Source organism: Takifugu rubripes, chromosome 16, assembly GCF_901000725.2.
Source record: "Takifugu rubripes chromosome 16, fTakRub1.2, whole genome shotgun sequence".
Lineage (NCBI taxonomy): Eukaryota > Metazoa > Chordata > Actinopteri > Tetraodontiformes > Tetraodontidae > Takifugu > Takifugu rubripes.
Window position 1 is genome coordinate 1,625,213 of NC_042300.1, and position 13,033 is coordinate 1,638,245.

Below are 13,033 nucleotides of genomic sequence, written 5' to 3' on the forward strand. Positions count from 1 at the left end.
GACGCAGAGCCGTTCGTTCCACCACCCATCTCCAGTCTATATGGGACGCGTGTTCTGGCCTTTTGCACTTTATTGACTTCTATTTTAAACGAGGAATCATTTCCAGTAGCTCTGGGCCGTGTTGTGTCGTCACATGACAGATGGAATTGGGACCGGAAGCCTGAAATGAGTCAGTCAAATAATGAGAGGGCAATCAAGCGTTGGTCTCCAAGGTGCCCTTTCTGTGGGGGCTTAAACCTTTTTGGCTCTCCTCTCATTGAATTATTGAGCGATCTTGGAGGAAAAGCTGTGTTCACCGTCTAGAATTTAGCCGCAGGCACGCCGCAAAACAAACAGGATTTACGGAGAGGCTTTTAAAATTGCTGATTTTATGTAATTCTTAATATTCAATTTCCTGGCCTATAAATTAAAATCGAGCAATTACACAACAGCTGCCCGGCCGAGGAAGCTCTCCACTCTCCATTCTTCCTCTGCCAAGCAGTAATGAACAGCTTCGCTGGTAATGGGCTCTGTTTAGCCACAACATAAACATGATTAAATGGTAGCGTGCTGCTCAAGGCGTTTCTCATCCCACAAGCGCACATAAAAATTATTTATATCAAATAAAAGAAGAAGCAAAAGATGGAGCACTTAGACACAGGGAAAGAGCTGAGCAGCTCTGCGTCTGTAGCTGCCTGTTCTGCAGAATGAGGACCCACCTTAGAAGACGGTACCTCAGAGGCACAAGTGGAACTGAACTGTGAAAAGTTTCAAAGTCATTGGAGTCATGGAAAATGTGCAAATCTCGTATGAAAGAACTTTATTCTTTAAACCCTCTCGCAACATTTCTTTATCTTAAATCAGCTGCTTTACATCAGATAAAACCAAGGAATAAAAACAACTTGATGTCCTCTGATAATTGGAGTTTTCCTAAATGTGGGGCAGAAACTTGAGCTGATAAAGGGATGGTTGCCGTGTGAACACAGCCACCGAGTTAGGTTCAGTCCAGGTTCAGTCTGTTCCAGGTTCACACAGGTGCTTCACCATATAGGGGCCCTCCAGCTCATAACCCATCTTCCTGTAGTAGTTGCGTGTTCCTACACCTGATCAGAGAAATAAACCACAGCGTCATGCAAAGTTCCGCCACTCGGTGATCAGCAACTAAAAGACTAAAGGAGGAGATGAAGGAACATAACATTTATCTAGAGTCTGACGTCTTTCTCCTTCTGAGTCTTCTTCACTTGGGAATTCTGTGCTCATCCACGTTAGCCATCTTCTGAGCTCTCCACTTTAGTTTTGCTGCTGTCTGAAACTGCTTTATAACCCAATTTGCTCACTTAACTTAAACGTCTCAATGAGCAGCATCACATGAACTCTAAAGACTTTTTCTGCTCAATCTGGACTCAAACCACTTTCCTTGACTCCTGACCCTGTCCAAACGGTGTGAAAGTGGTCATAATTGGTTTAATCCTGTGCATGAAAGCTGATATTGTACATTTCGGGCGCATCACGACGGTTTGACTTTAAATCCATTATGACGGTCTCCAAAATGCTGTCTCGCTGTGACCGTAACTCACCACCAAGTAGGACGATGGAGCCGAGTCCTTCCAGAAAGTGGGGATAAATTTGAAATGGGAATGTTGGAAGTATTAAGCTGCAGAGGTGTCACCTGCGTCTCCGGTTGCTGGAGTCTGATGTATCATGAGGTGGGCTCACCTGAGATTACAGCCAGTCTGTTGGATCCGTGTTCGTCCCTGGCGATCCTCTCCGCCTCCTCCATCAGCATCATTCCAAAACCCTGGAAATGGCCAAGGAATTGGGTGTTATTAACTGACATTAGGCTACTTTAGCTGCACTGTGCTTCATCTTAGCGTCATCTTCATCTTCCTGAGAGGAGACTTGATCCAGTTTGGGATGAGCGGGTTAGAACTACCTGGTGCTGGAATTTGCTGGGGTCTCGACTGCTGACGGGGACGACGCTCCCGTAAACGTGGAGCTCTCGCACGATAGACACGCCCCCTTTCAGCTCTGGACGGAAAGACTGAGGCGAGCAGCGGCGCAGACGCAGCAGGCCGATCAGGATGTCCTGCTCGGGGTCCTCGTAGGAGAGGAAGGTCTCCCAGCCGCCGTTGGCCACGTAGTCCCTCCGTATCAGCTCCACCTGAACACATCCTCAAGTATCAGTACGCTGAGGCGATGAGAAGCTCTTTCCTTTTTCGCTCATTACCTGGTACGGCCGGACTTTGTGGTGGATTTCCTGAATCCCGACTTCTCGGGTCCTGACGTCTCGACACTGCAGACACGTTCACGTCATTCAGTCCGGCAACAGCGGGATTAAAGACATGCAGCGGGAGTCATTATGCAGTAAATCCCCGAATGTTTAGTCGTAAAACAAACTATATCTGTCACTACGTTAGTGGGACAATGAGGAGTCCGAAATGACGGAAGCAAAAGAAGGAAACAACGGTTTAAAAAACTGCCCTGTGGGTTAAACAAGGCTGGAAAATCCTTAAAAGTCATTCCAAACTTTAAGCGTGCTGCTGCGATAATGTGGTGTCGCTCTGAAAGGGAGAAGTTGCCATGGTGAATGCTGCCTGTTGGAGACAATGTGAGAAAAGGGGGAACATTTTCAGGGTTTGGGGGGGGACATAATCACTGATTTGACTGCGCCGTTATTTCAGCATGATGGTCAATAAAACCTATCTTGTGCACAACAGACGTGAACTGGAGGCGTTTTACCCCATAGGTGTTTTCTGATGAACACTTGGGATGAGCCTCTAAATCCTCAGGCCCTTTTTGATGAAACTTGGCACCAGGTCATCATCACCACCACCATCATCATCATGCTGACTGAGCTCTGCTCCATTGACTTTTTTCAGAAAATTAGCAGATGCAGAAGGGAGGGCGCCTTAAATTTGCGCTCCCACGTCCTGAGCATATTGTTTTATTCTGATTTACACGTGCAAATTACCCATCCAGGCCCGTTTTATGGCTCTGGCTTTGACGGAAGCCAGCGTTTCTGTGCAGTCCTGTACAGTAGCAGAGCTGTTAAAGTCTTACCTCGGTGCCCATGTCCTTCATTCGCGCCAGCGCCAACTCTCTCAGGTTTCCGTGCTCCACCCCCGAGCTCACAAGTGGCATGGGGATGTCCCTGATGGACCATGGATTACAGAGCTTTAAAAAGGAATCTGAAGCCATGCTGAACACCAGCTGCTTACGTTGACAGCGTAACGTTTTAGTCATTATTTTAGGATCCTTTAAGAACAGGAAGTGGCAAAGCTAGTCTGGATGAAACCATCAAATTGTGAACCAGCATGGTGGAGATTCCCCACATTAAATTTATGTTCTGGACAAGAATCTGACACATTTCGGACGCCCGTCCATCCAAGAATATTCAACCTTTGTGCTCATATTGACGTGTTCATAAATCAAACCAATCATGGAGGAAATAGCGTACTGGACTCCTCTTGACGCCTCACCTCTGCACTCTGTAGACGCGCGTCCAGGGTGGCACCAGCGCCAGAATTCTGGCCACCAGGTCCACGAGATCGCTGGGCGTGTAGCTTTTGTAGCGGCCGGTCTTCCACAGCTCGTACAGACCCGTGCCTCGGATCACCAGCGTTGGGTACAGCTTCAGCCCATCCGGCCTGAACGCCGGATTCTCGAAAAACTCCTGCAGGAGACGCAGATCCGTGCCGGAGGTTATTAAAAGTGGGCCAAGCGTTGTTTAGACAGACATTTGGTTCATAAAAAACCTGTCAAGGCGCTGTGTGAAATATCAAAATGTTGGGACAAATCTGACACGCAGGCGTATCAAATGTTGTAAATGGGGAATTTATGACTAATTATAGAGCTTCATCCGAGTCACTGGTGAGATTTTCCAGTCCATCAGCCTCTTCATTGTTATGCTGCAGAATGTCCTTTAAGATTGAAGGATTGAAGGAGAGGCTGCGGGAGCAGCGCGACAAGAAGATAAAGTGTGGATCAGTCGTATCTACACTGATTCTGCTCTTTTAATTATCAGTCTGAAGCCCGAAAGGTGTAAAGACTTTAATGGAACTTTGATTCGGCCTCAGCACGCGCTGGGGAAGCTGGTAGAAGGATGCCTTCCTGCTCTTTCTAATGAAATATTGGTTTTCTGTGAGCTGAAAATCCTTTTTATCTTTTCCATGGACGTTCTTCCGCCGGAACCTAGCTTGTGCTGCAGACCGGGGCTGAATTGACTATAGTGGCAGACAGCAAACATTCCTAAAGGGAGAAGAGATAAAAGAAGCACTGGCGAGGAAAGGGTGACAGATTTGATTTGGCCTTCCTCTCCGTGATCACTGGGCATTACGACGACGCGTCGGGGTCCATTTGTGAAAGCGGCGCATCCACTCCGAGAGCACGGCACCCATACCAAGCAGCCAGAGCAAAAGTGCTCTGTTATTCAATTGCAGGAAACATTTTGGGGTTCTGTTTTAGAGCGGTGGAGCACATCGGTGTGATTTCCAGGCGCCCCCCTCCCCTCCCGACGTCACCCCAGGCCCTGCACCGCCTAGCATCCTCAAAACCGTGAAACACACATTTTCCAAAATAGAGCGCATTATCGGGCTCTCGCAATCTTCCTCGTCACGGCTCATAATCATCCCACGTTGCTCAAAACTAAACCGAAAGCAGCTTTACAGCCGCAATGGAGGAGCTGTAGTCCGCACCTGCAACATCATATACGCGATCAGAGTTTGCTAGTCAGTGGAGAGAAACTCAGAAAGTGCGCTCCCCCCAGGGGACAGAGCACATCTGTACAACAGAGATAAGTGGGAGAGGATCTGGGAGGAAGTTGTAATCGAATTTCATTATCAGTACAGGGAGGAGGAGGAGGAGGAGGAGGATGCAACAGCTCTGCTGCCTCCCTCTGCAGCAACGCGGCGCTCTGTCCCTCACCGGCCGACCGGGACCTCGAACTCAGGCATCAGGAGGCTTTGATACGCTGGAAAATCTGGAGATTCCTCTAGTTGATCAAAGCAGGGTGCTGGAGACCAGTTTATACCGAGACGGTTGTTCATTCCTGCGCTGCATCATGGTGACATCATGGTTGCCAGCGTAGACACCCGCTGGATTTACTCTTTAAATGCTCAGAAAGAAAGATAAGAATGTAATATGGCAAGATTTGGCCTCATTAATTATGGAGAAAAGTATTTACATTTAACTTAAGCAGGGGAACAAAAAAATGTAAAGAATGGTTTGTCAAGTGTGAAAACTTTTCAAGCTTTATATGAGTAACATCGCAACCATGAAGCTATTTTCCCCAGGCTCAACCCAAGTGTGGCCTGGGAGATTAGATGTGATGAGGAGCCATGACACAAGCCGAATTATCAGATAGAGCCGGGCTGATAAAAGAGGCAGAGGCAGACGAGTCGAGGGGAGAATTTAAAGAAGAAATCGCAGGTGGAGCAAAAGAAGAAGTTTAAGACAAAGGAAAAACCACGAGACAAGAGTCACAAATTAGCTAGGGAGAAGGAGACAAGCCTGAAATCAGCAGAGGGGATCTCTAACTGCGCCCTGCACATTATCACCAGAGATTCCTTCAGCAGGAGATAGCTCCGTAAACACACCGCTCTCCCCTAGATTGGACTTGAAGCCCATGTGATGGTGGCAGCTATGAATATAGAAGGTTCTGGGCTCGGCCTGCTGGACTTAATGCAACAAAATTCACTATTACCGGTATATAGTTTAACCAAAGATTCTCCCAGATACCTAAGGTAGCGCTACTGCTGCTACGCTAACAACTGGTGTGTGGTGCGAGCTGCCAGCCACGACAACGTGAATAATCACCACAGGAAAAGCTGCTACGTTACTGAAGGAAACACCGTGACACACGTGGTCAAGACAGATTCAATGATTGCAGGACTAACTCTGCATTTGGCACTAATGGGCTGATGGTTCCCAGATGAACACAAGACGTTCTGGCAAAAAGTGGACTGTTTCAGCTGGTCGGGCACCCAGAGGTGGTGGAGTAACCCCTCATGTTGCTTCCTCACGGTCTCCATCCAGCAGAAATGCTCCTCGTTTGGGGAGCTTGTGTGGTTCTGTGGGGCTCAAACACTTGGCTTCTCCTCCATCAGCCCATTGAGCAGAATGGAAGGCTTTATTTTGGTTCCCACTATAGAGGGAAATCAAGGCTCCTGAACTTTCCTACCTCTGGAGACAGCTTCATTCTAACGGAACCTCAAATGAGAAGGAAAAGAGAAGCTGTACCAAGATTTTAGAGCCTGTGACGTACATTTTAATAAGCGCTCATTACTTTCATCGGTTCATTTGCCTCATGTGTTTTTTCGGCGTCTCTGATTCTTGTTTTATTAATGTGAAACTAACGCGAACGAGCGTGAGAGCGGGGGCTCGTTACATCCTACAGTCAGGACGGGCTCCAATCAGGAGACTGAGGCGAGCCGCTGCTGACAGACATCTGACAGGGAGACTATCGAGTCAAAACACAGCTGGACGGAGGTTCTGTCTGGCGCAGCCCTTCTATTTCAGGACCCACACGTGGAAGGTTACACTGTCCCCCCGAGGTGAGGCGCCATGACGCACCTGATGCTGAGACTACAGAAGCCCTGATTGCTGATGTCACAAACAACAAGTTCACATTCAACTTACCGCCTAACTTTGCTTGAGGTCTGGATCCATGTTGACTCAGCTTACCTAACTCCATTTTTTAAATTCTCTCCCAACCCCACCCCCCCCCCCTAATTCTAATCATTCCAACAAATATCACTGTGATTGGCAGCCAACTTCTGCCATTTACCAACGGTTATTTCGCTCACTCTAAGGAGTCGACCCAGCGCTGCACCCCTGGACAGTCAGACTTAACACCCCCGCCCCCTTCACGGCAATGACACCCACATACGCTTACACCTACGTGGCAATTAAGAGTCCCAGATCAATGTAAACATTTCTGTACTTGAAGGCGGAGTGCCGTCCTCTAGACCTGATCTTTGTATTAGGACCACTGTGGTAGAAAGCCTGAGGAGATGTTCTAACGCACGTGACGGAGTGCGCTCCACAGGTTAAAGAGGCCAAGTGTTAACAGCCCACCTCTCCATCCACCAAAGCCTCAACTGTCACCAGGTCAAAGGTCAGATGTCTGATTTCATGGAAGGTCACTCCGTTTTGGCAGAAAACAACCCTTTTTTTAGGCCGTTCTTCCCACCGGAGATCAACTGATCATTCAGCTCTGTAGGGTTTTGTTGCTCCCATTGATGACGTGGCGTCCTCTCTGAGATCAACAACGTTCTGTCTCACACGATCAGACATCTCTCCAGCAGGTAATTACTCTCCCAGAACCGCCTTCTGTGTCCTCTCCAATTGAAATGACACTGAAGTGCATATTTGGTCTAATTGTATCATCATATTATGATGCATCATTTTAAATCTAAATTACCCTTGAAAATACTGCTGAGCGTCATCTCGCAGAGAGCGCGGCCCCAAAGCCCGGAGCAATACCGGAGAGGAAAATTCTCCATAAGAGTAATAATGTTGGAAGCACTTACGATAAACTGCTCTATGTCCCTCTCATGCCCACGTTAGGTAGATCCGGCATCATGTGAGCAACCACTTTGAAGCCAGCGTCCTTTGAGAGGTGAAAGACTCACACACAGCTCGCACCGTGTGGCCCCTGCAAGACAAATATCAGCACAAAGGCCTCAAGGCACGAAAGAACACCAATAACAACAGCAGCACGGCTGGTGCCAGGAGGAACCTCTTGCTTCATGGGAAAATAGCAAGTATGCATCGACGTTTTTATGTCAGTGGTTTTAAAAACAGCATTGTGGGACCGATTCCGACTGATTCGGTTGCTGACACTGTTTGTGTGTCGCGGGCCAACGTTCTCATACACGCTCTGGACTCCTATCTCCAGCCGGGCAGCCGTAGCCCAACATGTCGTGAGGTGCCTCTTCAGGCAGTAGTCGGGCCGCGTCTCGATGGTGATGCCCACACACCTTGGTTGTTACTGCGCTACGAGTACCTGCAGCAGGGAGGCGCCTCGTCACCACTGTTCATTTTTAAATCTGCTCACATCACATCTCAAAACTGTTGCTTTGATATAATGGACCTTGGCTTTTTTGGTGGGGGGTTGTAATTGGACTACTTATTGGACTATGTTGGAGTGCTCTTATACTGGGTCATTTAGCAACATCAATTGCGTGCTGCAAGTTTGCACGGCTCATTATCCAGACAGTTAACACTACCTCACATTAGGGACACGTTACTGCACTCCAGGAAACAGATGACGGAGGGGGAAAACGTTTGGAACGGACGGAAATATCGAAGGAAACATTAATGGCATTTATTTCGGGTCACGCTAAACACTTTTATGATTGGGTCAATCGGAGGCCCAGAACATGACACTACTTGATCGTGGATGTGTTTATCGCTGCAAAGAGGACAAAGACAGAAAAAGGTGGAGCCTGTGGTTCAGGTGCCGAGTACGATCCCAGATCAAATGATAGACGGAGGTAGGCGCCGTCCCAGTGCTGCTCTGACATCCTGTCACAGTGGAGGCCATCACCATGAACTTAGTGACAAACTTTGAGTTTGACCTTGAGTGAGGCTGAAGCTTTCTTACAAGATGTGTTGATATCATTAATTCTGTCAGCGGTTGTTGTAATTTTAGCTGACCTTCAAAAGTCGGCATCATTATCTGATATCCCAGTGTCGCAAATGATCCATGCGATGCTGTGTTTCTCAGTATTTAGATCTGTCTGGGTTATGTCGTTACTTTCTTAATGAACCAACAACAAACGGATGCCAACACCATTATATCCTCCTTGAATTCATCGAAAATGGGTTACAGAGGTGACCGTGGACGTCATCGGAAGTGCCTCTGCCTGCCAAAATAAAGGCAGCTCAGCCAAAAGTGTCAAAAAGAATCTCGGTGAGGGTGAATTCAGCTGGTTCAGCCACATTTGGAGCATCTGTGGGGGAAATTCACCGTCGGGACACCGCGGCTCACAAACTAGCCGCTTATAGGAATGAGCTCAAAAGCAGCAACCTGTCGGTGGACGACACGTTCTCATCGTTTTCTTACTTTCCTCCTTCCAGCAACTGTTTTCCAAACTTCTGGTGCTGACCAAATTTGGGAAAGTATCATTTCCATTTTTAGAGGAAGGGTTAATGCTTCTGACCTTAACTGCGGGCTTTAATCAATTGATTTATGCCCACCAAATGACCTGGGAGGCAAAACAGCAGTGAAAATCTATCCAACACTTGCAGCAATGACTTTTCAACTAATAATGTTCTTCTTAAGCCCAGAGAAATAATAAGGAACCTAAAGTCCACGAGTCCACACATCGAGCAGCCTACGTCCGCCAACTCGAGATGCTAAAAGCAGCAGCCAGGCGAATGATTGTTTTCTTAAATGAAAACATACGACTGATCTTCGGTTTTATATAACTTGACTTTAATCACTGCTGAAAGAAAAGAAAATGAACCCAAGTGAGCAGGCAGAGACGCCTCCTTCTGACACGCCTGCCAGCCATCATTTTCTCCACTCCAACTGCTCCAACTGGACTGCCGACTACCGTCGTACCAGCTAATACATCTTGTGATTCCGCATCTGCTGGCAATAAATGTCCATCTTTTACAGTCTGCTGGCTGATTTACAACAATTACACAAGTTTATGCTCCAGAAAGAATGATCAGATAGTATGAGATGAATCAATAAAAAGGTCTATTATCTGGAGGCGCCTCGCTGCTGAGGTCATGATCACGATCAGGTTGAGCGTGCACGCAAACAGAGACGTGTGCATCAGGAAGGCGAGCCTTTTACCGGAGGCAGACCATACAAAGACAAGACGTAGATGACCAGATGCTGAGAAAAGAGCCATTAACAATCACACCAAGTATCTCCGTCTCCACAAACCTGAGCAGCAGCAGCAATTTTCCAGTCGCAACGTCTGAGCAGGCATGGCTGATAGCAGAGAAAGCCACATTTTGACACTCTAGTCTTATCAGACTTTAGGGAATTAAGAGCCTGTGCTGTCAAACAAGCAAACCGCAACTCTATAAAGATGCTTTCGCTGCTCAAAGCATCTGTGCCACAGCCCTTCCCTCCAACAAGCCTCTCCTCAATATCTTGCATGCACGGATGAGCCAATTTCAGGTTTGGGTGACGCGACGGGAGTAGTACAGAATAAATGTGGGACTGTAAACACACAATATCTCAATATCTGCAGGGTGGCTGACGGGTTGTGGCAGCAGTCACAGTGGAAAAGATGCAAAAAGAAGAGACACAATACAGCCTGTGGTGCAGGAAGAAGACAACCAGGTTTAGCCCCCGAGGGCAATCAGAAGGGCTAATATGGTAAATATTAGAAGTAGAAAATACCAACTAAATCAATTAGGCAAACAATAGTGTGGTTGTCATGTAGAAAGCAAGATTAGTTTTCAGGTATTCTAGAAATTTAATGTGGAAAAATACAAACCATAGTTGATCTGATGACATTAAGGCCCATGGTGCATTGCTAAGTGAACCCTTCAGACTTAATCCCAGTAGTCACTTCCAGATTATTCCCAGTCTCAGATTAATCTAAATTACCTCAATTATTAGTTTTGGCATCATCAGAAAAAAAAAAGATAATAAGTGAAAACAACAATATAAGTGAAAAACAGCTCCAGAAGAACTAAAATAAGGGTAATGAGTGGATAATAAATAGCATAATAGCTCCACCTAGTGGAGAAATAAAACACTCATTATTTCACTCAAACTTTCATATTGAAGATAAATATTAGATTTAGAATAAGTGTGTAATTTAATCAAGAGCAAAAAATGTGATTCTATTCAGCTTAAAACATTAATTTGCTACATTCTGAAAAGGCAAATATCACTATTTATCTCAGTAACTTAACACTACTTGGGCCACAACACCTGTATTTACAGAAACACCAATATTAGTTAGTGTCCCCATGGGGCTTGTTGTGTTGCATTTTTGCTGAAGGCCAGAAAGAAAATTCACAAAATCAAATATTATCTTTATCACTGGCCATTACTCTTTTCCATATTTACTAAATAACAAGAGTGTATTTGAGTGTCAAGAAATACATTTTAAAAGTTAAAGAATGAGGCTTAGAATGTAAATATAGGAACAATATGATTGCTCTGCCATCAAGTACCTGACGGCCTCGGCACATTGTTGGAGGTGTGTCCTGATAATGCATCGTGCAGGTTTCTGATGAAGTAGTCTCTGTAGTCCTCTGGCAGGGACATGAAGGTGCCATCCCATCACAATGAAACTCCACCTTGTCCACACTGTGACCAAAGCTGCTCAACTGCATTAAACACGAAAAACACTAGATTATCAGATGCTAACCTGGCAAAATTAACAGCTGCTAATTTAGAAATGGCAATCAGCACTTTGCCAAAATAAGATGAAATGAAAAAGCTATAACAGTAAGATACATATAGACTGGAACAGCTACAGATTCATTCTGACTTTACATCAGGAGATAACACAGACCTGCTCCACCCGATGTCGCGTCTGAAGATAGGGGTCGTAACGTGCTCGGATAGCCCTCATGGAGGTCGGCTAAACATTTACAGAAATACAGACAAAGCAGAAAAAATGAAAAAACTTAAGAGCCAAACAGTTGTTTGCTAAACTTTAGACCTAGAGTACCTCACCTCATAGCCAGTGTAAGACTGTGTGGAGTACTCAAAGTCTGAGTCTGGACCTCCTGGACAATAGCTGCCAGAGAAGATGATCCCAGATATGTTAAAACACACATTCTCTGGCCGAAACATCCAACCACGCAACTGAACACTTACACACAGATGTTGCCTGTAAAGCTGATGTGAGGACATCGATGTGGTTTACACATCACAGCCACGACTGCGATCTTCAAAACACACAGAAGCATTTTCCGTCATAACAGCACAACTAATTGAACACAACAGACTTGTTTAAGCTTCTAGTCTCTTTTGACAACTGCAAATTTCAACTTGAGCCAGATCGGCACCGTCACGTACCCCACTGGCGGTGCGGATCGGTTTGGCCTTCAGTTTGGGCACCAGAGCACGGCGATATTGTGGCGGAACGGCAGCAATGATGTCCACCAGTCGGGGCTGCGCCTGGAGTCCATATTTAGCTGAAGTCTTTGTCTTTACTCTATCAAAGCATAATCGGAAAACACAGTCTACTAGTTAACATATTAGTAATTAGGAGTAAAACATGTGCCCTTAAAACAGCAGGGCACATCAATACGCTATAATATCACTTAAATTAAAAAGAGGGATTCATTTCCGTGTAAAGGGCCCAGGACTCACCTGTTTAGGTTGATATCTTTGCCGTCTTCATGGGCCTCCACTAGCTGCTTGATGACGTCGGCGATGGTCATCATCATCAGCTCAGCTCTGCTGAGGTCGCCTGAACAAGTCCAACAATCAGCATCGTCTTTTAAGCACAACTTGGTGATTTAATGGCGAAAGAATCAGTGGAATTTAAAAGAGTACACAGAATGTGCAGAACAAGTGCCAAGCGTCTGAGAGCAATGGTAGCGCACAAAGTCCCCACTCAAGAATTAGCTTTTAAATTAATTATGCTTTTAAGAATGTCAGAGAAGCAATTTTGAAGACATTAAAGACAGTTTCACTCAAACTGTGTCGCTGTGCGAGACCAAGTCAAAGTTGGGGTAGCATTAGCAGTTAGCTACAAGCGCTTGAGCCTTTTTTAATAGCCGATTGTAGCGTTTTATAACTCTGTCACACACTCACTCTTTTTCTTTGGCTTCCCCATTTCCTTCGATCAAACACAAACTTCAATGTTCAACAGGTGGATGCGGGCTTTTGGGTATCACATCAGTTTTTCCAGCCCAACACCGCTGTTAAGAAATAGTAAACAACTCCACGTTGTGTCAAGCAAGACTTCTGCCGTATGTTCCTAAAATCTGTCGTAAAATGACGTAAACGCCGCTTTTCACCGTCTCGTATACGAGTTCCCGAACGTGCACATAAGTGGCTAAAACGTTAAAGAACTATCCTTAAAATGAAGTAAAATTACGTAACAGTGGCATTTCAACA

The 13,033-nt window shown here is 46.0% G+C and overlaps 1 protein-coding gene across 1 annotated transcript; it reads right to left on the reverse strand.

The window, feature by feature from the left end:
- Positions 1-782: 782 nt before the first annotated feature.
- elp3 (elongator acetyltransferase complex subunit 3) lies at positions 783-13,013 on the reverse strand. The gene is given in 19 exon segments (XM_029849964.1): positions 783-1,082; positions 1,696-1,777; positions 1,913-2,140; positions 2,207-2,272; positions 3,040-3,130; positions 3,459-3,652; positions 7,509-7,534; positions 7,537-7,605; positions 7,608-7,633; positions 7,794-7,958; positions 8,547-8,579; positions 11,139-11,233; positions 11,236-11,286; positions 11,475-11,543; positions 11,639-11,702; positions 11,783-11,853; positions 11,984-12,122; positions 12,281-12,380; positions 12,728-13,013. Coding segments are annotated over 19 exon segments (1,683 nt in total). The 5' UTR covers positions 12,750-13,013; the 3' UTR covers positions 783-990.
- Positions 13,014-13,033: the final 20 nt, after the last annotated feature.